Source organism: Centroberyx gerrardi, chromosome 2 (assembly GCF_048128805.1).
Source record: "Centroberyx gerrardi isolate f3 chromosome 2, fCenGer3.hap1.cur.20231027, whole genome shotgun sequence".
In the NCBI taxonomy this organism is placed as follows: Eukaryota; Metazoa; Chordata; class Actinopteri; order Beryciformes; family Berycidae; genus Centroberyx; species Centroberyx gerrardi.
In genome coordinates, this window is record NC_135998.1 from 26,879,992 (window position 1) to 26,905,997 (window position 26,006).

The 26,006-nt window shown below is 42.0% G+C and overlaps 4 protein-coding genes across 7 annotated transcripts in view; 2 read left to right on the forward strand and 2 right to left on the reverse strand.

The window, feature by feature from the left end:
* The window catches only part of adamts6 (ADAM metallopeptidase with thrombospondin type 1 motif, 6), a 45,406-nt gene extending 37,306 nt beyond the window's left edge, over positions 1 to 8,100 (reverse strand). The window contains exons 1-7 of the mRNA XM_078288726.1: positions 8,001 to 8,100; positions 7,305 to 7,693; positions 5,604 to 5,778; positions 4,716 to 4,939; positions 4,409 to 4,492; positions 2,692 to 2,837; positions 255 to 298 (exon numbers count right to left, since the gene is read on the reverse strand). Coding sequence (XP_078144852.1) covers positions 255 to 298; positions 2,692 to 2,837; positions 4,409 to 4,492; positions 4,716 to 4,939; positions 5,604 to 5,778; positions 7,305 to 7,693; positions 8,001 to 8,100 — 1,162 coding nt within the window. The remainder of the gene's footprint in view (positions 1 to 254; positions 299 to 2,691; positions 2,838 to 4,408; positions 4,493 to 4,715; positions 4,940 to 5,603; positions 5,779 to 7,304; positions 7,694 to 8,000) is intronic.
* A 4,403-nt stretch (positions 8,101 to 12,503) lies between these two features.
* On the forward strand, positions 12,504 to 14,712 carry LOC139924390 (placenta-specific gene 8 protein-like). The gene is made up of 4 exons (XM_071915430.1): positions 12,504 to 12,588; positions 13,253 to 13,377; positions 14,287 to 14,396; positions 14,656 to 14,712. Exons 1-3 carry the CDS (start codon positions 12,504 to 12,506, stop codon positions 14,389 to 14,391), a joined length of 315 nt encoding a protein of 104 aa, XP_071771531.1. The 3' UTR covers positions 14,392 to 14,396; positions 14,656 to 14,712.
* Positions 14,713 to 15,709: 997 nt separating this feature from the next.
* LOC144539892 (serine protease inhibitor Kazal-type 1-like) lies at positions 15,710 to 16,881 on the forward strand. The gene is made up of 3 exons (XM_078286172.1): positions 15,710 to 15,803; positions 16,298 to 16,318; positions 16,790 to 16,881. Exons 1-3 carry the CDS (start codon positions 15,710 to 15,712, stop codon positions 16,879 to 16,881), a joined length of 207 nt encoding a protein of 68 aa, XP_078142298.1.
* Positions 16,551 to 24,445, reverse strand: cops4 (COP9 constitutive photomorphogenic homolog subunit 4 (Arabidopsis)). Of its 4 annotated transcripts, none has more exons than XM_071915417.2 (10): positions 24,272 to 24,445; positions 21,727 to 21,806; positions 21,434 to 21,585; positions 21,209 to 21,312; positions 20,964 to 21,117; positions 20,693 to 20,843; positions 20,313 to 20,495; positions 19,388 to 19,512; positions 18,968 to 19,052; positions 16,551 to 17,936 (listed from the first exon to the last, which is right to left on the reverse strand). In XM_071915417.2, exons 1-10 carry the CDS (start codon positions 24,379 to 24,381, stop codon positions 17,803 to 17,805), a joined length of 1,278 nt encoding a protein of 425 aa, XP_071771518.2. In that variant the 5' UTR covers positions 24,382 to 24,445; the 3' UTR covers positions 16,551 to 17,802. The 4 variants fall into 4 exon arrangements, with proteins under 4 accessions (XP_071771518.2, XP_071771519.2, XP_078144779.1 ...); XM_071915418.2 differs by having other exon boundaries at positions 16,552 to 17,936; positions 20,325 to 20,495; XM_078288653.1 differs by having other exon boundaries at positions 16,552 to 17,936; positions 19,397 to 19,512.
* Between the last annotated feature and the right edge of the window lie 1,561 nt (positions 24,446 to 26,006).

A 26,006-nucleotide genomic window follows, 5' to 3' on the forward strand; every position in this document is an offset into this window, starting at 1 on the left:
TCAACCAACAGAGCTGAGCCACTAAGGAGCTATAATAATACGACTGAATACATCCTTCTCATTATCGTCTCGCAGGAACTGTCTGGTACACGTCGAAAGCGGCCTGCGAAAGTTTCTAAATAAGGTTTGTCTGAGGACACAATGGAGGCCACACATAAAAATGAAAACCTCCCAGAGAAACATATAAGGGAGACCAACTAAGAAACAGACATTACCACATATAGACGCTACTCTCACCACCAATTAGCACTCACCTAGGGTACCACAGGGTTTATTCTTGTAGGTGCAGATGTCATACCTATAGACAAGAGAGGGAAAGAACAGAAACAATTAAATTCAGCCTAGAATATTATGCGTATATTTCTCTCATGCAGTATTTTACAGTATTTCGTTCCGCTGGTTCTTTGCCATTCCATTCTTTCCACGTTTAATCACATACTCTGGCTGGATATAATCTAACTATAACCTTTAGCGCAACAATACCCATATAATGAACCGTGATGGGTTTGGGTTCTAGCGTGCACCTGGTTCCCTCCTCCATCTATAGCATGAACCTTTTCTAAATGTCACCCAGCTGACACGCAGCGCTCCGACATTAAACGTCCAATAAGAGCGGCCTCTGAAAGGCTTCAGTCCCGCTGCGTCCCTCCTGTTGCCCCCTGTAACTCAAATGCAGGTAATCCAATAGAGAGCGCAGGAAGAAACGGCAGAACACCCTGAGCCGCAGCGCTTTAAGAAACACATCATACATTTCAAATGAATGATCCAATCATTCCTAAAGCTTTTAATCTATTAAAAACCAAGGACACAGCAAATTTAATTTCACCCGCCTTTCCTCTCTCTCTCCCTCTCCATCACCCCCCCTCCCCTTGTTCTCTCCCTCCCGGTGGACCACTTCCAAACCAATGAGGTACAATCTTGACCTCATTTAGAACATCTATTTGTTTTGATTTACTTCCTTTAATTTCCCCCCCGGTGTCTTTTCGAACGTGACGGGCCACATTCCAAACAAGGCACCGCGACCTCAAGACGCTATCCAAAACAAAGCCTAATAAAGAAGCAACGCTGCTGTGGAGATCCACGTTGATCGGTAGTGATGGAGTGGAACCCTTTGCATTAGTGGTCTGTAGTAGCATATACTGACACAAGCTGCGGGGACAGTGTCTCCTTCCTGTGTGCCTGGGTGCAACAACGGGCCACGAAGGCCTCAGTGACTGTGTTTGTCAAATACTGACTCAATTCATTTCAGAGTTGTGGTGAAATATTAACTTGGAATTCACCTCTTTTGACTAATATTTGCAGTGAGCACCTCAGGCACCTAGCGAGAACAATTTCCACAGATGTGAAATTTTTATACTTCGAAACGCAAGAGCCTCACAAATTAGAATACCAGTAAAAATAGTTGTTGCCGAAGAGATATATTATGAGCAGCTGTTGAGCAAAACGTTCGCCGATCAAACAAAATAATCATCACATCATAAAAACATTTTCACCTTGGATCGCCGGTCCAAAGATGAAATACTCACAAATTAAATAAATGTTCTCTGAGCTGAGTGCTGCTAGCATAAACAGTCCTGAAATCATACTGAACCCTTTTAGGTGCATTCCACCATAGCAAGGAATGCCAGACTGTTCCTCCAGACATGGTGGTTAATAAGGGCTTCCTGGGGTCCACCATCAGCTATTTATACTATCTCTAATGTTAGCATCTCTGAGCTCAGCGAGTGCCTCCTCCCCACAGCTTATTATCTCATTATCTCCAGCCTAATTTTTTTACTTTGTTTAGCCTTGTTTTTACTTAATATTCACCCAAGACGCTGAATAGTATTTACTCTACGCACTGTGTTGAGGCACAGTATGGGCATCCTGTGTGAGAAATGAGAACAGGCATTTCTCATCTTCTTCTTCTTCAAAAAAAATAATTGCAGCCACACAGATAAATCCCATAACCATTGAATATAGATTCTACTAAACAGCCTTTGGTGTACTTACTGAGCGAAGCTGAACCCAACAACAAAAACAGGAGCCAAGGGAGCTGGAGAATATCAGCTGACAGACAACAAGCAAAAGCACACTAATGATAGAAAGACTGTTTTGTACAGAGCCCAGAGAGTCAAAAGCTGGGCTTTAGCCCGTGTCAATCACAGCACGCCATCCTCTCTCCAGACAAAACCAGTGGGGGAATATATACTTTAGTTGCTAGGTTATCTGGCCAAAACAGCTCTGGCAACACTGAAGCCTATTCCAGGTAATGACAGAGGTTTGCTGCTACACGGTAACACCCTTAACATTAATTGCGGTGTGACAGGTATGCCTGAAACAGCACCGTTTATTCTCAAAACTGTGGTGTTTGTTCTCATCAGCTTTAATATTGGCAGGTACAGTGTGTGCACTAGAATTGGACATTTGGACCTTCCAGTGCTGTTACTGCTGGACACTTGTAGCAGTAAATGCACGCACAGCACAGAGTCAGCAGCTGAACCGTCACCGCACGCCCTTTATGTGTCAACACCGCAATAAGTAACCTGCAACTTATTCGCCTGAAACTAGAAAATCAGTGCTACTTACAGTGAAAGTAACAACCGGGTGAAACAGCTCTTACTCTTTGAAGCACGTGAACACATGCTGGATTATTACACTGCTGTGTGAGCAAAATGGGGCCTAAACCCCAAAATGCAAGCCTATACTTACCGAGTGATTAGAACAGCATTGTCATGATGAGCCATCCCATTCTCTGGAATACTGTTGCCATCTCCATGGTGAGAGAGGATGGACTTCTGCCACTTACAGAAACTGTCTAGAGACTTGTCAGCATGATGGTTAATCTCCAGGTTAGGCTGCAAAACACCACACAACACACACTGCAATGCAATCCAGTCCAATACAACAGGATATGTTGTGATGTGACACGATACGATGCAATATGATATGATAGGATGCCAAACCATACCATAGCATACTGTACCGTACTGTACCATATCACACAATACATAACATTTAAAAAAATACAGGAGCATAAAACTTTGAATTCAAGCAGAAATATAAAAGTAGTAGATTTTATCAATGGAATAAAGCTATACCTTTAAGAGCATGAAGAGAAAAACTGTGTTTCAGTGCAATGTATCTTTAATGGTAGCAGAGGCTAAAAATAAGTTTATGAAGCACATTGATCAGAATGCCGAAAACACACAACAATTCAATGCAGGGAACCAAACCTGGGTCTCCCACGCAAAACAACAAAGCAACTTTAACCATATAAATAAAGCCATATTGGCACCAAAGGGCAGCAATGACTTTCTAAATCTGGTTACTAAGTGATTGCCCGGGGGTTACTAGGTGGTTACTACTTGAAGGAGTAGAAAGAGTAGCGGGAGTAGGATGATTTGGAGAGGGAGTACTTGGAGGAGAAGTAGTGGGAGCAGAGGGAGGAGGAGGACTAGTTGGAGGAATAGTTGGAGTAGTTAAAGGAGTATTAAGAGAAGGAGGATTAGTGCAGGAGGAGGAGTTGTGGCAGTAAGAGGAGGAGTAGCAGGAGCAGAAGTAGTGGAAGTCTGCAAAGTGCATTGACTACCATGAATTTAATAGGTCCAGCCAGAGTGAAGTGATGCATCGCCATAGCTAGTTCTCTGATAAATTACAACACAACACAAAACAACGCAACAGTCCATCACTAACACTAGCTTCACTTCCACCACAAAAATGCTATTGTATTGATTCTGTAACTCTATCCCATTTTATCCAGCACAAGGATTGATAGACTGTCTTTGAGAAATTAAGTTACATTTGCGACTGGACCTGCGTCTGTTAGTCTAGTTGTAATCATTATTATTTTCTGATTATTACATACGCACAAACCTCCCTCTAGTTAAAGCATATTGGATCCAAATGGGCTTCCACTTTATACAGAAAATGAAAACATATTCTTATTTGCTGGCTCCCGTCCTACATAAAGAGCCTCTACGACCCCTCGGAAAAACAGATGCTAGACACACACTCTGTTTCTCCCATCACACACACATACATATGTACGGTGTATGTAAAAATCCTCAATCAGGTCTCCCTGAGGGAAGCCGTCTGAGCCCATCTCCACTGCAGGCTCTTTCATCTGAAGTGGTGGCCATATGGTAGATAGTGTCTAGCCCTCTTTCCCCCTCATCTGCAGCAATCACATAAAATAGCTTGCACACGCCAAGCACATCAGTCACACACTTACTACAGATGTACACTAAAAACAGGCTTACCACAATAACTACAGTAATGCTGCGCTGACAAGTCAAAGCCAACTATAATTTTCAATGAGCAACAAAACGTATAGTTATTAGAATTGTTCTTCAAACAAAAACAAGGGTAGAGAGACAGAGAGACACAAAGCTGGGGGTCGCAGTAGAAAAGAGAGAGTTTTGCTCACCTGATCTTCGGTTAGAACAATCAACCGGGTTACAATAATGTTCACAACATTTCCTAGACTGGCATCACGGTAAAGTTTGGCAACCTGACCTCCAGAAAAGAAGAAAAGACACAAAGTCAGACAAATTGTGTCCATATGTCACAACATATAATCTTCACACATCAGGGTTCGTCCTGCAGTACTGAGCACTGGATCGTTATACTGTTTCTGTACATATCCACTAGCTCAAATGGCAACAATGGAAAACTTGTACGTTCTACCTATCATAGAAAACAACGACGCAACCAAAAAGTAGGATCAAACTTACAATATTCATTACAGACAAGATGTAGTGCTCAATGTCTTTGCGTCCATGGTAACCGACCATCATTTTATCTGCGACCACGAGGGTTTCCACAAAGCGCTCGGTGCTGACGGAGCGCCTCTGTCTGTGGGTGCTGTTCAGCTGCTCGCTGCTGTTCTGGGGGACCGGGGACAAGCGGACCGGGGAGGGCGTGCTAAACTGGCAGGGTGCACTGCTTTTTATGAGGTCTGCGGATGAGAGGGAGACAAAGACAGGTTAATAAGAACAGTCTACTTAGGCATTATGAAATCAAATCTATCTGAAGGACAGCATATAGATGGTTTGTGTATGGTAAGATGCACATTGGGAATCTGCCCCTTTGAACCTTGCAGCTAAAGCCTTTGCTTTATGACCCAGATGCTCTGGGAAAAAGCTATAAGATGGTACATGTTGGGGCATGCTGGCTTCCTGGCGATGACAGTCTTTGCTGTTTCTTATAAGACCGCGGCCCAAATACCTAAATATCCACCTGGTTCTTCTCCAATGCCATCGTATCTCGAGAGACAAAGTCTTTGGTGGAGCTGAAACTTTAAATTCTAAACATGATTATTGGCTCTATAAATAGGATGAGCGCTTCTATAAAAATACCACAATTTAGATTCAGCCAAACGCTCTTAGACGATGCACTGAAGCAGACATTGCCCTTTTGTGAAAAGCTGGAGCAAAGGCTTTCTCTTCCAGGTTGAAAGGTGGCCAGGCCGGGGGCAACCGTAGCACACAAGAGGCCCGGTCATGTCCACCAGGACCTGGGCCTAGAACCAAACCAGCACTTCCTCTAACCTGCTATGTATAGCTATTCCTTTACGTCAGTCCCACCCACACAGAGTCCAACCCAGATGGAGGTTCACCAACCTGAAATGCCACAGCTGAACTCCTGGCTATGCTCTTGTGGTGAGGGAATGGCAGACATTTTATAAATAACATGTTGCTGTGCTTCTTCCAGGTTCCATTCACTGGAGGTTGTGGAGGATATGTTCTTTAATGGCTCTATTAAATACTGCTCTTCCTCTGTTGTTATGACGCCATGCTTGTAGGGGGGAAAAAACAGAACAATGAGAGAAACAGGTTATAAACAGAAGCAAACAATGGTGTTACAATGCATATTTGACAAAAATGCCTTGCAGTATCGTATTAAATTTTGGAACTGTTCTGTCAGTAAAAAATCAATATGGTTTACATTGAAGCCAGTCATTTTCATTACAGTAATCAACTTATTTTCTCACTCTTGACTATTGTGCACGCTGGCAAGCACTGAAATGATTGAAATCTCTTCTCTTCTCCTCGGTAATAGCCTCCTCTTCCTAGCAGAGTCGTGTTTCAGCACATATAATTCATATTTCTCTAGGTTGCAGTCAAATGTAAAAACACCCCACACTCTGAGGCAATTTGATAAATCATGTTAAAACAACCAATTACACCAAGAACAACATTATAATTACTGGGACCTCAACCAAAGAACATAGCTCTCTGCCCTTGAACACCCCCTTTGTAACATAAATTGAAAAAGAACTTCAGAATGTGTTTGCAGAAAACACTGGCACGTCGCTCGGCTCTGTAAAACTCACAATGAAAGCAATTAACAAAATATCTCACTGGCATTCGCTGATAACAAACACATTTCTGATGCGAGTGTTAATGGTGTGTGATGTCAAGATATTTAATCCCTCAGACAGCTGATCACATTAAACTGCAGACAGAGTTTTGTCCATTTTTGGTGCTGTTAGAAAAAAGGGCTAACACTAATTCAATTTATGATACTCCATGTAGGTCTTGCCAGCACATTTGGCTACAACAAGGGTAATACATGTTTTCTCCACATGATCACATTTGCCAGCAAGAAACAGGGCCTTCTCCTTGTTTAGAGTTATTCTGAAGGAAGGAGGGAGAACAGTTTTCAGATTTCTTCCAGTTTTTTGATTATCAAAGAGAAGCTGGACGGTCCCAAAGTCTGCGGATAAAAAGCCTAAGGACTAACACCTTAGACTTGACTGAATTGAATGAGTTTCCTCATTAGTTTTGTTTGTTTATTTGTTTGTTTTTGAAAGGAGCACTAAAAGAAGGACTGATATACTACATTTTTCACACATCTTACGTTACACATCACGAGAAGGATCCACCAAAGAGCTTTGATCCCAGTTGCTAAGGCTTTCGCAGTTTGGGCAAAATATAAACTGTGACATTTCGTACGCAAAACGGAAAGAAAAGCCTCGATGCTTATCACCAACAGGCCGGCGAGATGAGGAAGCTCTGGTGATGCGATTTCTCTCTACGAGCATCGCCTTACCCCGAGCTGCCCTGAGACTCTCTGTGCCAAGTGGACGGAGGCCAAGATTCTGTTAAGCAAACTACAATTGGTCTAATCCTTTGGCACTGGGTCTGAAAGATTGTCTGAGGTAAGCAGAGCACAAGCAAGGTATATATTAGTTACTTGACATTAGTTTCGAGGGTTTGCCTGAGGTAAGCAGAGCATTAACTCTTTGTGACTCAAACAGCAGTCAGACAGCGTGAAGCGCTCGCTGCTAATAAAAACAAAAAGCCACCTATTGTACTCACCAGGCCCTTGCAGTTGCTGAGCGCCACTCTAGTTGTGCTGTACTGGTTTTGCAAGAATCCCACATAGTGACAGCTGTCTACCGTGTCGTGACGCCACTCCAGCCCCTCTCTCCCCCAGTACTCCACCGTAAAATGTTTCGACACCAGGTGGGGGTTGAGAGTCAGGTTTAAGTAAAAGTGCTTTCCGTAGGCTGACAGTCTGTAGAACAGCCGAGGCTCCGGGGGGTCCGGGTCGAGCTCGGGCAGCGGTCCGGGCGTGGGGTCCGCCGCGCCCCGTCTTCGGCGGCCCGGCCGGTGGTGCTTCACGGTGTAGCTCAAGAACTCTCCGTTCTCATCCACCCGCACCGGAACAGTCAGCTGGTAGTGCTCCAGGTAGGACAGGAACTCCTCTTTTACAGCAAAGACAAATAAAAAAAAAGGAAGGAGCCAAAGCCAGAAGAGCATAAAGAAGTGAGACAAAACAGAGAAGAGAAGAGAAGAGAAGAGAAGAGAAGAGAAGAGGAGAGAAGAGAAGAGAAGAGGAGAGTTCACATCGTTCCAATGAAAATAGGTCATGACAGACAGTGTATTCAGCCCACCAATCATGTGGAAAACAAAACATTGAGGTCACAAGAGGTTTCAAGGTCTTTCCGACCAACTATCAGCAACCATGCACCTGTCTGGGCACCAAGAGGAGAGATCCGGCAACATCATTACCTTGGGAGCTGTGTGACAGTCTGTTGACGCTTTGAAATTCTGAAGCAGCCATCACCACCAGGCTCAGTGTCCAAGTCAGCGTCTTCCACAAAATTTCCATAATTCAGAGAAAGATCTGACATGGGGTGGGGCAGAGGGTGCTACAAACAGGCTAAAAGCACACGATCAGTCCGATGCCACACCATAACAAGTCCATGGTTTGTCTCCTTCGCTGTGAAATGTTCTCACTCTGCTTGATAGCTCATCCAGGTCTCAGATTTCTCCTGGAAGCGAACACTTCCACATCTCACTGGTGCTCGCCTCTGAATTCATGTCAGCGACTCATAGGCAACACTGTAATCCATCAGCCCAAGTCACTTCAGGTGTAACTCCAACGAAGAAGATCTATATTGGAAACTTGTCTCGGCCAATCCATCTGCATTCCTGCGAAGGAATCGTTCAGAGGTTAAACTACTTTGCATTTCCTAGAGTTTTCACCTGATCGTGTTGCGGTCCGTTCTGAATGAATGAAAACAAGAAACCACAACTTACCCACAAACCTAACACATAGCTCAACACATTATTGTAATGCATAGTTCGAGTTTACAGCTTCATCAAGTTTGACATGATTCGGGGCGCTCATTGAACACAGCATTTGGCTTGAACACGTTATGTCATTTAATGACACTTAAACAAGGAGCTACAGCTAAATTCCGACGAAAAGAACCGTTATTTTAGTTACATTTGTTAAGTGTGAGAGCCTTATTTATGAAATATTGAGCTATTGGGGTGGACATATTACCTACTAATGGACTTAAAATACCGTGTACCCAACTGTACACGTATAATAACCATAACAGTGATGCATAAACCATAGCTGCGCCACTCACATTGTGCTGACTAGTCAAAGATGATATAAAAGAAAAGCAGATTACAGTCTACTCACTGACACACTTCACAGCAGCATGTGCAGACTACTACAAACAGAAGCGTCAGAGGATCCGAGTTGTAAGGGTGATGCATGATGTCCAGTGAATACGAAAGTCACGATTTAGGCAAGGCACTCCAAACACGGACGAAAGACCTGCACAGAGTCCGCCGGGTCGGAATAAGGATGTTGCAACTTGTGTCTTTCACGAGCATCTTGCTGCACGAACCCAGACAGCGGCGCTACCTACTTGGCCACTCTGACCCAGACAGTTGGCACCCGGCCCGTATGCATTACACCGGTACCTCCAATACAACCGCGACTCCTCGGGACGGGTCCGCGAATCACAATAAACCGCGTGACATCACTTCGAAGCGTTAGGTTTGTGTCGCAAAATGTGTGAAATACGCTCTGTCGTCAAGCAGATAATTGGCGAGTTTGTGTGAGCGAGCCGACAGGCGGACCGTGCTGGCAGATGTGGACCTGTAACGGTGCAACACTTCAGCGAGCGCTTTGACACTCCGATACAACCCGTATAAACTTCTACATCTAACTGTCTCGTAAGGTCCGGCTTTTTTTTTTTTTAACGCATCGTCTCTTCTTAAATCCCCCCCACCCCCCACCCCCCTAAAAAAAGTCTCAGTATCTTCACTGTCTGAAAGCGCAGTCCCGAGAATATGAAGAGTAGCCTACAACTGGCTATGCTCGTTTGTAAACAGTCGGCTCCGTGATAGGATTTAAATGGTCAGTCTAATCTGCTCCATCAAAACCGCCGGAAAGATCGTCCCGTTCTCAACAGACTTGAGTGTTAAAGATAGTTACCATGCTCATCCTCATTGTCAGCTCCAGTCCAACTGTGCAGGAAAACCCCAAGACAAAAGGCTTCTGCTGCTCTGAAGTTCCGCACACAAACCTCTGCTCTCCTCTTTTCATCTCCTTTTGGGTTTTGCCATCCTCAGACTTTGCTGTAACTGCAATGTGATTCTCCCCTCCAGACCAAAACACAGGAACAGTAGGCTACCTCGGACCAAGACACTGTCTTTACTTACAAAAATAGTTATTCAGCTTTCAAAGTGTCGGGCTTGCTCCAGAAGAAGGGTCTATTTGCAGCCTATCTGTCGTCTTTATAATCTAGACTTGGTGTGGTGGCTCAGAGGGCTTAAAAAGTTAGTTGAGGTTGCAGAGGGTATTCTGCGAAATGCCACAAACTACTTTGAAAAGTGCATGCAACAGCAGCAAAGTTGGGTTGGAGTTGCTCCCTTCACTACATTGCAGAGACCGGCTATGTCCCAGTCCCGGACAGCTTCAAATTGGCAGCTTTTTCAGGGTGGAGGTGACGTCAGTGCAGATGTGCCTCTTCCATCAGCTGTGCGCATGTCTATCAGTGCTGGGCTGCAATACGAGTTACATAAACTTTATTTCTTTACAAAAAAAGAAAATACCCCCCAGTGTATTATTTCACAATGTCTCCATTACATCGATAACAATAAATAATATTTTCACTAGAAGTCGGCCTTGCTATTGTCAGTGAGGTAGTGGTGAATAAAAAGGTGGGTGAACTCTGACCTCAAACAACCACCAACAGCAACACAAAGCAATTACACTTTCAGAAAAATATCAGTTTATGGGGGTTTTTTTCCTTAAAAGACGCTGACCCTGATTTTACTGACATCACCCTGATACTAATAAAAAATAATAAAATGATGTATACACTATGAATTTACCTAATGAAAAATTATTTCAACCAAAAAATGTGGGGAAACTATTCTGCAAATAAAAGTGTGGGTAAACGTTTAAAGTTTAAGTGAGTTTACCCTCCACTACATCGCCTGGCTATAGTAAAAATCAATAAATCGCACACCCTAGGTACAGAATAGCTACAGGTTAGTACACACTGCTCAAAATATACCTATTACAGCTGAAGTAATCAGGTTTTAGGGCTTGTTGTTCAGATCAATGGATCTGGTCCGTCTGGTGAAAAGTTCATGTATTTTTAGGGGTCTGCGGTGGATTGTGGACTAATGGCAGCCGAGTGTATTTTTGTATAATTTTGTCCATGTCTATCTTTAGGCTGTAGGAAATTGAAAATCATGCCTACTGCAGAGTTCCAGTTACAGCTGCTCATTATGTAGCAGCCTGTATCATTACAGCCAGGTCGTCACGGCCTCCTGCAGGCCGCGGAGGTGTCACCTAGTTTGTGGGTAGGTGCGACATCGTGTGTCTCAAACGAGCATCGCACGGATTTCAAATTTTTCAATATTGATAATAACCAGTATTCTCACATGCTATTAAACATGCTCGCTGAACACAAGCCTATATTTCACCAAATGACATCTCACCGTCTAACTTTTAGACCCATGTAGCCGATTCTTTTAAAGCTGATGTTAATTCATTCAAGCAAACCGCAACTTTCTCTGTTGCTCAGAATCAAAGCAGCAGGCGTGTCAGGCACACAACCTTTATGAGATGTTTATTACTCAGATATTATGCGCAATATTGATAGACTCTGAATACAAAAGCTTACCACCTGTGTGTTGTTCAGCTGGAGTAAACGCCAAATTGGATTTTAATCACTAAAACACTAAACAGAGAATTAAAAGAGGTCAAATGAGCAAATTAGCACATTTCATCTTATCAGTCTTTATTACTGCGGATCTTTATGAAATATAAAAGAAGGTTAAAGGGGTATTTTTTTATATATATAATTTTGTATCCTCAGTAGCTTTTGCTGAACCTTCTTTTTCCAAAGTGTCCAAATAAAAAATATTTAAGTCATGTGAGAGACAAACTAAGAGATCTTTTTGTGCCCTTATTTCTTCAGAGAGCACAATAACCAATGTGAGCTGACCTTTGAAATGGCTCTGTTAACTTTACAGGTGGGTACATAAATAAAATCTTTATTGTGTGGCATTGGCAAAAGGACAACGTTGTAACTCTGAGAGATTGAATACATTAATATTTCAGATGACAAATGCCATAAATGTACATTTTTACTTAAGACTTATTGGAACTCACTGTATAGCTCAATCTGCATCCATGTAACCCAAAACCTTTTAAAGTGTATAGGAACTGTGGTGTTTCTAATGAAGGAAATGATAGAGGTAGGCTATGCAGTAAAGGTTTATTGCCTTAATGTGGGCCATAATGTGGAGTTACTCTAGGTGTGTTTAGTCACTTGTTTGCTGTCTATGCACAATAAAATAGTCCCGCGGTGATAAAGTCTGTTCCCACGTCAGTCATCTGCTTTGAGAGGTTCTAATATAAAGACTCACACTGCCTCCAGTCTCACACTGTCCTCACTCAAGGAGCGTCCAGCCAGTTTCCAAGCACCGTCCTTCAACTCTCCCACCATCTGGTAAGACTTACCTCCTTACCTCCTGCTTGACTGGAAACCCCAAACAGATAACTTTTGTTCCTTTTCCACATTGTTTGATGTTCGAGAGAGGCCTAATTTACAGTTATCTCTGTTATGAAAGACAATGATTTTCAGTGTTCAGTGTTGGCAAGGCAAGAGGATATAGTGATAGGAAGCAGCATTAATGACCAGTGAGAAAAGCCCTTTTCATCCTGCAGAGAAGCCCCTTTTCATCCGGACCATGGCTGTGACCAACCAACCAGGCTCATACGCTCCCTCTGACTTCCAGACCGGCCTGTGTGACTTCTGCAGTGACTGTGGAACTTGTAAGCCTTCTCTCCTTATGGGGAGACCTTTTTTTTTTTTTTTTTCTTTTGTAGATTCAAAAGTAATTGCTGTTATGAATACAGCAATTATACAAACATGCAGTTGTTAAGCATGAATCACAGTGGTGGAAACTCAAATCCTTTACTTAAGTAAAAGTAGCAATAGCATAATGGAAAAACACTCCATTAAAAGTAAAACTCCTGCATTCAGCATTGTACTTAAGTAAAAGTATACAAGTATTAGCAGCAAAATGTACTGAAGTATCCAAAGTAAAAGTACTCATTCTGAAGAGTGTTAAATTATTGATGCATTAACCTGTAAGAAGTATTTTAATGTAGGTCTAACTGCTCCATATACTGCTGGGGAGTTTAAACTCTAACAGTGAATCATATTGTATGAGCTTACTGTATGTTCTGCATGTAAAACCTTATTCTGCAAAGCAACTAGTGACTCCAGCCGTCAGATAAATGTAGAGGAGGACAAAGTACAATATTTCCCTCTGAAATGTAGTGGAGGAAAAGTAGAAAGTCTCACAAAATGGAAATACTCAAGTAAAGGGCCACTACCTCTAGATTGTACTTAAGTACAGTACTTGAGTAAATGTACTTTCCCCCTCTGATGAATTCTATATATTCTGTGTTGTTATATGTTTTTCTGTCCCAGGCTGCTATGGTCTGTTCTGCTTCCCCTGTCTGGGCTGCTCCATCGCCAGTGACATGGATGAGTGCTGCCTGTGTGGTATAACCATGGCCATCCGCAGCGTCTACCGGACCAGATACAACATCAATGTAGGTTTTCACTGGATATCTACAACTGACTGTAGGATTTACTACATATGACCATTTGACATTGTAATAGCAAAAGGTTAATGGTATTGAAAAGCAATACTCAACAGGTGCACACTAACTTCAGTTGTGGTTATTCTCATGCCACTGCAGCACATACACAGTTAGTATATAAAGCTAACGGGTGGCAGACAGTATGACGCCCCATACTGTGAAACTGACAAACAGGCAGAAAACAAATGAGCAAATAGAAATTTAAATCACAAACAACGTATGAACAAACGATGCAGCTTGGCCATTCCAATTGAAATATACTGTATATTAAAACACACACAACTTTTATCCTGAGGAATGTACCGATTTACCAGTGCTCACATTGATTGATGCTCACTCAATTGTGCATATATACATTTCTATATGTACAAATATGACTACACAAGTTTGGAGACACGCATTTTTCTTTATTTTTTACTATTTTTCACATTTTAGAATAATAGTAAAGACATCAAAACTATGAAATAACACAAATGGAATTATGCAGTGACCAAAAAAGTGTCAAACAAATCAAAACTATCTTATATATTAGATTCTTTAAAGTAGCCGCCCTTTGCCTTGATGGAAAGGCAAAGGCTTTGGAAAGAAATTCATTTTAGACATTTGTCTAAAAAAACAAATTTCAAGCATTTAAGCAGAAGCCTTTAGATCAAAATGGCTTTAAGAGAATGAAAAACAGCACTTTCAATCAGGTGTGTCCCAACTTTTGACTGGTAGTGTATATTCATATGACTCAATCAAATCAGTGCAAGCCACCCAGCAGAAATGATGCTGTCGGCTTCCGATATAAAACAAAGAAACAAGCGTCATGTTGGAACTGCTCCTTCCTGGAATAACTGTTTTTTTTATTGTTCCCAGGGATCCTTGTGTGGTGACTACATGGCAACCATATGTTGTGGAATCTGTTCCACCTGCCAACTGAAGAGAGATATCGATCGCAGGAAGGAACAAGGCATTTTCTGATTTGGGTGAGGGTTGGCGTCTCTGAACACACAGGCTCACACCCACGATCCTCAAATATCTTTCATGTTTACAGTGCTGTAAAACCAACCTGATGACTTTCCCCTCATGAAAAGTGAAAAGTGAACAAACAAAGGTTAGGTCCTGTGGTGTAACACATACATATCAGTTAATCTAATTTGACGTTTTTGGATGCCAAGCAACATGATGTCATAACTTTATTATTTCATTTTTTTTATATATTAATTAATGTTTTATCTCTCCTAGATGCTGCCATGACACCCGAGAAGTCCAGATTTCTTCCAGATTTCTTTCTGATAAAGACATCAAATTATTTATGAAAGGATTTCTAATGTATCATTTACAAGATGAATAAATGTATTCATTTACAAGATGAATAAATGATGTTTAATGCAAGTCGACTATCCTTGTGTGATCTTTCCTGTCAACTCCTGCCCTCTGACTTCAGAGGAAATGTGATTCATCTGTTCCAGTCAGGCAGTTAAACATTAAGTCGGTCGGGACAAACCTGGAGGGTGGAGAACAATGTCTCATATACTGTAATGATTTACTATGAATAACCACATTTTATCTGTGTTTTTATCTTTATTAATAATAATAACAATTGATTACATTTATATAGCGCTTTTCAAGGCACTCAAAGCGCTTCACATATGGGGGGGGGGGGTAACTCAACTCATCCACCACCTGTAGCACCCACCTGGGTGATGCACGGCAGCCAGTTTTGCGCCAGAACGCTCACCACACATCAGCTATCTCAGTGGAGAGTAGAGGACTGAAAGAGCCAATTAGGTAACGAGGGATGATTAGGTGGCCATGATGGAAGGAAGGCCTGTTTTTTTGGGGGGAATTTTGCCAGGGCACCAGGGTTACACCCCTACTCTTGCGATAAGTGCCGATGGGATCTTTATTGACCACAGAGTCAGGACCTCGGTTTAACGTCTCATCCGAAGGACGGTGCTCACTCACAGGACAGAGTCCCTGTCTCTGCCCTGGGGCATTGGGGATATTATTCATGAGACCAGAGGGAAGAGCACCTCCTACTGGTCCTCCAACACCACTTCCAGCACCAGGTGGTCTTCCATCCAAGGACCAACCACAGCCAGACCTGCTTAGCTTCCCAGACAAGCTAGCGATGTGATGCAGGAGCTATGGTGCTGGCAAAAGTAGCCACATAATAGAATGGATGTTAAGACAATAGATACGGATTAAAATTGGGAAATATTATCACTGGACACCATTTGAAGCTCATTAATGATAATAATAGTCAGACCTATTTGAGTATACTGTGCAATGGATGATGTATAGATTATTGAGCAGTAGGACTTGCAGATGGAGAGTGTCTTCTATAACTGTCCTTTCCATCATTAACGTAATTTCAAATCTAAATACAGGTCTACTTTTTATGTTTACAAACAACACATAAACAAAACAGTTATAGCTTCAAATATGGGGGCTGCCTAATATTTGGGGCCAGAAAAAGTTATTCAATCCAACGGACCCTGATGAAAACCTGATCTGGTTGATACACGTTGGTCATGTTTTTAATATTGTACCACTTTAATAAAGGCATTTAAATTACTTTTTTACTACCAGGTGGAGTGCCTTGTGTTTTTTCCTCCTCGATTGGAGATCTAAGTTTTTACACTTTTGGATAGTGATATTTTACCAGCTTTGAAATCCAATGTTTACATGGTTTTGGTCCATACACACAGAGAGAGAACAAGAGTGCTTGCTTGTGTGAGAGTGAGCAAGATAGAGAGACAGAGAGAGAGAGAGAGAGAGAGAGAGAGAGAGAGAGAGAGAGAGAGAGAGAGAGAGAGAGAGAGAGAGAGAGAGAGAGAGAGAGAGAGAGAGAGAGAGAGAGAGAGAGAGAGAGAGAGAGAGAGAGAGAGCAAATGTTGGAATTGCGATCGATAGAGGACTTTGACATGGAATGAAGAAATGTCCATTGGCAGAAAGGGTCCTTTCAGTTCGCCAGATATACAATGCAGCTTGTCACCATGTCCACTAAATCCGCTCTCCTTGTTGTTCTCATTATATCCTGCCTTCCAAGTAAGTACATTTATTTGATATTCATTTAATCCATTGGATGTGTGCTCCTGTAAATATACTAACAACACAACTTGTGTCTGTCACCATGTTCTTTATCAGATGTGCAAGGGTTGAACTACAAACAGGTAATGCATTAACTTTGTTCTGATTGGGAGAATAAACATGTTGTATACACTGATTGTAATCTGATGCAACAAATGCAACAGTAAATACATTGTAAAACAACTTTGAACTTCACTCATGGGGTTATTTGTATTCAATGCATGATGCTATTCACTCAACTGTCCATATTCATCTCTTTAGCCTGGATGTTACAACTACCAAGTGGCAGGATGCCCATTCGTCTTTGAGCCCGTGTGTGGGTCCAATGGAGTCACCTACCCCAATGAGTGTGTGCTGTGTGAAACCATCAGGTAGAACCACCAAAACAAACACTTGGACTGAATTTGAAACTTCCTAAATACAAGACACCGTGATAGATCAGCTCTCTGACTACGTTACTTTCCTCACAGGGAAACCGGGACAAAGATACTGGTGGCTAAGAGCGGACCTTGCTGAGAAAACTGCTGGAAAACAAACTATGAGGAATCTGGAGAATTACCGCACGTCATGACTTTGCTGTATGAATGCCGATGAAATAATGGAACATTTCAACGAAGCGCTACTGGAGGAGCAAGCAAACTAATCTTTAATTCTAAAATGACACAACCGGGACACCTCTTCTCGCCTTCAAATTTAATCCCCTTTGCTGAAATTTCATAACAGTGTGTAATAAGATTGGTTTACATGAAGCAATAAATCAAGAAGCACTTGACAGGTATTGCTATGTGGTATATCAAATTAAAAACATGAGAATGTGTTTGGAAAGCAAAGGTTTTAAATAGACCAATTGTAATATACAATAAATCCATTGATATCTTTGAGTTCTTGGACTCATGTCAAACATCTAAATTATCATAAGCAAGCTGTTAACTCCAAGCACGAAGATGCAGTAGCTCTTCTTTGAGTTGCATGCCATAAGACCCAGGAAATAAATACCATGAAGTCACATCTAGAGATTAAATAATAGCACTGCTGTGCCGGGCATCGTTCTGAGAGAGGAGCAACACTGACCCATTTCCCATGTGGCCAAACAGTGAAAAAACAGTGCTGTCCAAACATCGAGCAAAAAAAAAAAAGGGAAACATCTGAAGAGAGTGACGATGATATCAGAGAGTGTCCCTTGGGTGCTTCCGTTACTGGGAGAGACGTGGTGAGATTTTGGAGTAGGGAGACAAAAAGACGAGGCGGGAGGGGGCTTGGCTGAGGGAGGAGTTTAGGGGAATGTTTGGGAGATGGTTACTGGGTCATCTGGGTTTCCATAGCCTGCGCTGCCCACTCTGGAGCGGCCTGGCGGATCTTCTCTAGGAGGTTGTTGACTTGGAAACACAGAGACTGGATCTGTTTGTCCCAGGTGGGAAGGGGCTCACGAGCTGAGAGACACAAGAGAAGACGGAGGAGGGCGGGGGAGGGAGGAATATGAACAAATTTACATGTTAGAGCTCGAAAAGTATGACTTTGATTACTGCCTGTTCTATCACAGTGCTGCCCCTTCCTATTAGCAGAGCATGCATTGTGTCTCAGATAATCTCAGTCCTGCTTCAACAGGCTGCCCCCACCTGGCCAAAGCTGCACTTGACATTTTTTGCTGGAGATTAAACTACACAAAGAAACCCTGTCAGCAAATACCTAATTGTAGTCTTGATTTTTTCCCACTGCATGAGTTGTTCAATTCTAAAGCTGTTGACAGATAGTGATATTTGGACAAAATATCTAATCTTCCCCATCATTGCGCACCGCAACGGTCTAGAGGACAATCAATTGATTTTTGCAGTTTGATCAATATGCGCTCTCAGTTCCAGGCACTTGGCCTACTGACCTACATGGCAAATGAAAAAATGTGTTTTACGGTAAAGTGGGGTTTGTCTTCACTCATCACAAACCAGTTTAGCACTCTGCCAAATGTACACCTCAATGCACAGCGCAATTTACATCAAATGGGCCGCAACTCTCAGCTAGTCATAGATACAGCTGCAGTTGCATGCAGAATAAGAGAACAATTATCATCTTTATTATTCATGGGGGAAAAAACATGTAGTTAGATGAAAATTGGCAAAAGTATATATTGATTTTCCTTTGGAAAAGCTATCAAATAATCACCTGCCGGAGTGGCTGGTGAAATTAAGTGGCTTGTATACTGCAATACTGAAATGTAAAAATACTTTGCAAGAGTTATACTCTCATTTAAGCATTCTGAATAAGAATTAAGTGGATTACTAATTTTGCCAAACATCTGGCAGGTGTCAGGCGTTTATTGTTAGAAATAAACAGAGACATGCTCCATTCATGTTGTAATTCAATGGATTAGACACGTCAGATTGAAATTTAAAATGTTGCTTGCCCAAAAATGCCCAGGTGGCTCTGCTATATGAAAAGTTTAAACACACTGGCCAGTGACACTCACTCTCAAAGTGCACGATGCCATCTATCTGGTCGATGAAGCCATTCATGCGTCCTTCAGTGATCATCTGGGAGGCGATCTTCTCAGCCTGAAGGAAAAACAGAAGCACAGTTCACTGGCATCTCCGTTCACAACGTGGAAACAAACAGCTACACAAGTGACATCTGTAAAGCACAAGTGATATTCAAGCTTCTCCTTTCCTTAATGACAGATAGCTTAAGCTTATACACGAGAAACTAAATACCATGGCAAACTTTCTTTTACATGTCATTTTTACATAAACTAGCCAAACATACCTAGAGGCCCATCTCTAATTACCATTTACAAGCAGTACACGTATTATTTTATAGTGATTGTTAAGTAGTCTGATAAAGGTTTTGATCTAGAAAAATGCTGTCAGAATGAAAAACAATGCTTTCATACATGTCGTACCTTTGCTGGGGGGATTTCTAACAGCGCCCCCAGTTCTTCAAACGTGATGTTGTTGTAGAGTTTACTAGCGGACAGCAGGTTGTGCTCGATCACCGCTCTGTCAAGGATGCTGGAGCCTGGGCCAGAGAGCAGAGGACAACCCAAATTACAGTCAAATTACTGTTGTATTCTCAACCCAACAGACACTAGCTAGTTACATCAAATGATCTATGATGTAGTTAAAGTAGAAACTAAAATGTAAACTACAAGGAAAGAATGTTTGAAAGTTGTTGGATCTGAGTGTCACGACATGCTTGCAATAATACTGAAGTGTAATAAGAAATGCCAACTCACTGCCATGACTCTGCTTTGAGCAATTATTTTCAGAACATTTTCTTGAAGACCCACCCTGATCCCCTCTTGGTGGGACATCTTTATTATACAGTATTGTTAATACTAACATATCTTATTGTATTGGTCTGTTATTTTTACCAGTAGCCTAGATTCAATACACAAAATACACAAAAAAACACTCAGTAGCCTATAATGCACTAGCTAGCAAGTACACACACATAGAAAACAAAACCTTGTGCTGTCTTGCATTCACTTTACCCAACCAATCTATCTAGCTTAGAGGCAATGTGACTTCAGAGGATCTCAAACCTGAAAGACAATGATAAAACATTGGAATCATAATTTTGATTCCCCTCCTTTGCAACACATGAAATGCATTCAAAAGCGAATGATGCAAGCATGCTTAAATCCGGTCCAAAACCTGCTTGGCTGCCAACAAGCCAATCAGAAAAATATTATTTCAGATATTACACTCGCACGATTGGCATCCGCATAGCCACCCCCAGCAATCCCCTGATCCCGGACCCAGACTGTACTCTAATGACTCCAACATAGCAGACCAGGTAGATGCTAATTATCTCACCATCTGACTCACCATCTGCTGTGGTGGCCTTCTGGTGAGGCATCAGCATGGCGGCAAACTCCTGCAGCTGGTTGCCTCTGATGATGCGGTCCAGATACATCTTCTCCAGGATACCATAGGCAGCCAGCTGCTGACAGCGCTCGTCCTTAAACAGAGTGGCCAGCATGCGGGAGCGCTGCTGGCCTTCAGAGTGAACAAAGGAAAGACAATATTTAGGGTATGAAACATGTTGGCAAAACAACCAATCAGTCATGAAGAACATGCCTAAAGAATGTAGCAGTTATTGTCTCTGCATCTACAGCAGGTGGGGCATTTTTCAGCGATTTTCTCAAAACCTTAATTTAAAATTTAAAGCTTAAACACAGCAGTCTGTGCAGTACCTGCAGAGGCCAGTATGGTGCAGTTCAGGGCGTGCTTCAGGGCCTCTAGACGTTCACTCTCATGGACAATGGACTTATAAGACAACTCGTTGTACCTCTGTGCAGCCTCAATGAACTTCCTCCTGAAGTCTAGGACTCTAGCATAGCACACCTAAGAAGAAACACAGCATCACAGATTTAGCTCAGTCATTTTAGAAATTGCAGTTTCCAGAATGTTTGTCCAGAAAAGTAAGACAATATGAGGCCATGGCATCATTAAGGGGTTGTGTACCTTATAGTGAATCTGCAGCTGTTCATTAGAGGACTCATTCTGAAGCAATGAGGCTCTGTTGATGTAGGCCTCTGCCTGCACTGGGTCATCATCCTCTAAGTAGAGACGGGCAATTTTCAGGTACGTATCCAACTTATAGTCAACATTGTACTGCCTATGGGGAAAAAATAAAATGGACTTAAAAACATGACAATCATAAGAACCATGACAGGGCAACAATAATAATACATCAGCTAATAGCTTACTTTTGTCCCGTTTCCAAGGGAATACCAACTAAAACCTGGGCGGCATTTCTCCAGTCCCCCTCCTTTTCATAAATGGTTGCTAAGTGCTGTCTGATTGAGGCTACCTGGAGGACAACAAAGAGGTTCGGCATGTGTAAGAACATCGTATTTGAACATGTACTTCAATGAGGATATTGAAGTTCAACTGATTAATAAATGATCTTGTCCACAAATATCCATCCTCACTTGTTCCTCGAAGGAGATGACCCTGGGCTGAATCTTCTCCAGGGTGAAGTGGTATACTGCTTTGGCCGTGCTGTCAGGCAGGTTGGGGAGGTGCGTGCAGAAGTCAGTGAGCAGCTGCCTGGAGATGACGAGACTGACATTCTCATTGACCACTGCAAAAAGAGGACAGCGGGATCATAGTAAGACATCCTGTGCATGGCAAGTGCGCTGTGATTAAATCAGACTGTTTAGAGTTTAAAATGAAAATGCAGAGGCATATAAATGCTGATCAAATTGAAAGAATGCAGGCATACTTGCTTCGACAAAGGCCTTTAAGGATTCCAGTTGATCTGCATCTGTGAACTGAATGGCCTTCTCCAAAATTTGTCGATACCTGAAAAAAGATTTTAGAGTTTAGAAACGACACGTAGATTCAAGATCAAAACCATGCAACATGTATACACACACACACTCTCGAAAGGCAAGAGAGAGAAAATAAGCTTCTCTCAGCTTTACTCCAACATTTCCAAACAATACAAAGATAAAGCTTCAAAACATATTAAAAACTCCTATTTTAGTACTTAGGCTATATTTTAGTAGCAGCCAATGCCCTAGCATTCTAGTAGCCACTAACAATGCTAGTATGGATGTACACTGCTGCCAGGAACATGATCTTTATTTAAAAAGCAAAGGACATGGCATAGCACTCTACTGACATTACAATGACAAATGACTTTTCCCAGAAATGGTGTGGGTATAAATCAGAGTGTAAATTTGTGTACCATGGAGACCCAAAATAGAACTATGAACTACTGTAATGACAGCAAGAGAGGAAGTTGGACAATATTTAGGTTACAAACTACTATTCAGGTTGTTCAATTGATCGATTTCGATGCCTGGAGGTTGTCCAAAATGGGAAGTTACAGAAAATGTAAATGTAAATTTTGTGGGAAACAAAATTCCATATCTGATCTCTGTGACACTGAATACATCAAATATAATCTGACTTGTATCCATTGCAGAGTTGGTGGTACTTAATAACAGGATAACTGTAATCGAAACACAAAGTTCCCTCAGATGCTATAAAATGCAGCAAGCTATAAAACTGACGCTCCCTCAGCCCCTTTTCAGACCAAGCTCTGCACATCAAATACACCATTTTTCTAACAAACCTCATAAAAATTGTTAGAGTTGCCATTGCACTGATACAGTAACTGCTTGGAGGGACATAAACTACATAATGGGTAAAAAAAAAAAATTGCTGCTTCAATCCCACAAAAATTGTGCTCCGTTTCCTTCATCTATGGATAGCCTTCATAAAATGTTTAATATTTAGACTGTTTGATTTAATGAACAAAAATACAAACCCAGAATATAACATTTTCCATACACTAGCAGGCTTTTGTATTTATTCAGCTGTCTGTAATGGTTTGACACAAATTATTAACCCAACTTCCTGTTGAGATAATAGTATATTGAAAAGCAGGTAAATGGTATACTATTGTGTAATACAATAGTATATTGCTTCACATTATGTCCATAGCAGCAAAAGCTCTCTCCCTTGTGCAAAGAATTGATTCACTTCACTTTCTCTCAATTTCTTGATGTGTGACCAAGTAGGGCTGGGCTAGCTTTATTTTTCTCAGATTATGGATTTTACATATTTTTCATGTTTTTACACTTACTGCTATCTGTAATCCCAGTTTTGGTGGCTCATTGTCTTGTTCAAAATGGTTTGTACTGTTGATGATTACTGTACACATGCACAGTGGAATGGCAGGCTGTAGTGGAGTGTTAACAGGTGGGCATCCTCACCTGGGAGGCCTCTAATTTTAAAATTAGGCCTACAATTTAAAACAGTCCAAAGCACTTCTGTTGTTTGTGCAATTTTGATTCAATTTGATTAGATGTAACCGTCCTACATGTCAAATAGTCGATATGCAGGGGCAGATGTTTTCACACAGTCACAAATGCTGCTGTACAACTATAGGTTACAAAACATTTGGTTTCGGTTTATTTTGTATTTTTATTTTTTTTTACATATTCACAAATGCTGATGTACATGCAATGTCAACAAAACATTTGTGAACGTCACTGTCCTTGTTCAGAAAACTTAATGACACTCCTTTAAGCCCAAATAATCAAGTTAGGTTTTCAGCCTGAAAGCTGCCATCAGGGGATGTGATGACTGTCCTCAGGTCTGAAAGCTTTGCTGCGCCCATCACCAACAATGACAGCTTCAACAGCATCACGGCACAGCCAAACTAATCTTAACTGTTGACTTGTTGTGATGCGATGCAATGCCTATGTTTACAAAACAGCGTGCATTTGCTTACTACCAAAGATGGCTGGCAGGACAGCTCGCACGGCTTAGGTCCGCATGTCGGCAAACCACCGAGCAGCATCCATTTCATTTAAACCCCAACTCCTTTCGTGTTTGCGCACCAAAGGCCACATGATATCACCTCTACTTTTAATACATCAAAACATATTATAATTCGTAGTAACGTTATTGCTGCTTGGCGGATAGTAAATATGCCGAAATAGGGAGTGAACCTTAACGATTTGGGAGAGACTTAAGTAGTCGCAGCCGGAGGTATGCATGTTTACATGTGATCAAGGAAACATTAAACTGCCAACTTTCGACATGCAATTGGACGTAATGTTTCCTACTGAGAGACAGAAACAAAGAACGGCAACAAATCGAGGCTTGGTAGACGAAAAGCTAAACGTATAACGTTAGCTAATGCTAGCTAGTTTGTCTATCAGCTAGCGATGCTATCAAGACGTTCACATCCTAAATCACACAAAAGATTCTGATTATTATCAGCGAATAATATATTTTTCATGAATACATACTTTGCAGCAAGATCTTTGTGAGATCCACTTGAATTCATTAGCTGGGCAAGCTCCTGCCTGACTTCGGTCGCCATTGTCGCCGATGAAGTGTCAACAACAACGCTTTTCATGTCAAGAGGGGAGCGAGACTTCCGGTCGGTCCGACTGCGAGCTGAGAGCGCAGTGCTTGGTTGGTCCTCCAACTGCGGTGTAGCGAGGCGCGTTATCAACCGCGTCGGTGTCCCGAGCGAGGCGCGCCCACGTAGAATTTGAAGTGCTGGGATTGGTCAATGGTCGACGCCCACGAGAGCATTCGATTTGACAGCTTTGCCGCACAACGCCGAGCTAGTCAGCAGCTCCCAGTCTCCTACAGCAAACTGATATAACATGGACTTCAGTGACACAGAAACAAACGGTAATATCGCTATTGTACTTTTAATAGCAATATCAGGCCATAATGTTATCATGAGAATAGCTACTAAGTATTTCTTTCAATGGGTCAGCTCCTTTAGTAGCCCGGCGTACGCCGGAGAGATACAACAGGGAGCAAGTGGCGAGGGAGGAGTGTGTCTTTAAAATTAAGGGGGAAATACTTGCATGCGAGGGGGCGGCAACTCAAGAAAGCATGGTGGTCACAGTGATCATAAGAGTGAATCGTATGGAAACGGTGCCTGTGCAGTAGTAACAAAGTGAGGCTTCTGAAGATATTAGACATTTGTTTCCATCTTAAAACAGTTGGGCCTGCTTATTTTCCAATTTTAGGCCAACATTGTGCATTGGCATCAACAGTTCCGTATGTGGCTCGTACAAGACGCTTTCGCCGCTGAAATTTCAGCCAGGCTGCAGGAATACAGCTTAAGTGCCGGGCGTGAAGATGTTTAATTGGAGTACAGAATCGTCTACCCTGCCCGCCTCCGGGGTACTCCGGTTTGCTAAAGGAGTGCACCCATTCTTTCGGCAGCTGGCATAGCTGACAAATGAACGTCCTAGTGAGCATTAGCGCTGACCAATCCAGTGCTGAGAATTAGTGGTGGGCGGAGTCTTGTCCAGAAAACCAGTGGGCCCCGCCCACAGTAATGTAGACGCCGTCTAGCGTCATTAATGGGCGGCTACTAGAGTACTCGCGGTCTGCGCGTTCACGCGGCCAGGGGGCTCCTGTGCGCGTGATTTTGATTCTGATTCTGGACTGGGCTTTATTTTCCTGTTTTCCAAGTGGTAATTATGATTGACTGGTCTTCCTAGTCAGCTGAAAAAGGAACTCAAACCAGTTGATGACAACTCAGTCCATAGTAATGTATTATTATTCGTTGGATGCAATGTAATGGCATAGTAATGTAATGTATTAGTAACTCAAAGGATGATTACTATGAGTAATGCTCATGCAAATATTTTGGGTAGGTTAGGGATCTTTTGGAATGAGTGTGAGCACACTTAGTTGCTCTATACAGAGAACTGATGAGCTTGTTTTTCTGTGATTTAAGTAGTCAAAAGTGTTTCTAGTTCATTTGTTAAGAATGTAATTCTTCCTTTCCTACTGCTGTTGATGTTTCATCTGACAGTCATATGAAAAAACAAAATCACACTTCATGTCCTACTGTGATTGTCAAAACTGCAAAAATGCAAGCTGTATGTGTAATACAAACATACTAATAAAATGTTGCCTTATTTATATCACAATTAAGTCAGGAGCATGGCTGTTTTCTCTGTTTGGGTGGACCACCTCAGACTTATCCTTAACACCCTGTTGGAAATTTTG

What these genes read in the sequence shown, in the direction of transcription:
- LOC139924390 (XM_071915430.1), top strand. Translation starts at nt 12,504, where the DNA reads ATGGCTGTGACCAACCAACCAGGCTCATACGCTCCCTCTGACTTCCAG. An exon ending in CTGCAGTGACTGTGGAACTT is followed by an intron (nt 12,589 to 13,252) that starts GTAAGCCTTCTC and finishes TTTCTGTCCCAG; the next exon opens with GCTGCTATGGTCTGTTCTGC. An exon ending in GGACCAGATACAACATCAAT is followed by an intron (nt 13,378 to 14,286) that starts GTAGGTTTTCAC and finishes TATTGTTCCCAG; the next exon opens with GGATCCTTGTGTGGTGACTA.
- LOC144539892 (XM_078286172.1), top strand. Translation starts at nt 15,710, where the DNA reads ATGTATAGATTATTGAGCAGTAGGACTTGCAGATGGAGAGTGTCTTCT. An exon ending in AATTTCAAATCTAAATACAG is followed by an intron (nt 15,804 to 16,297) that starts GTCTACTTTTTA and finishes GAGAGAGAGAGA; the next exon opens with GAGAGAGCAAATGTTGGAAT. An exon ending in AGAGAGCAAATGTTGGAATT is followed by an intron (nt 16,319 to 16,789) that starts GCGATCGATAGA and finishes ACAACTACCAAG; the next exon opens with TGGCAGGATGCCCATTCGTC.
- cops4 (XM_071915417.2), bottom strand. Translation starts at nt 24,381, where the DNA reads ATGAAAAGCGTTGTTGTTGACACTTCATCGGCGACAATGGCGACCGAA. An exon ending in CCCTTGGAAACGGGACAAAA is followed by an intron (nt 21,118 to 21,208) that starts GTAAGCTATTAG and finishes TTTTCCCCATAG; the next exon opens with GCAGTACAATGTTGACTATA. An exon ending in TGGCATCGTGCACTTTGAGA is followed by an intron (nt 17,937 to 18,967) that starts GTGAGTGTCACT and finishes TGTGTCTCTCAG; the next exon opens with CTCGTGAGCCCCTTCCCACC.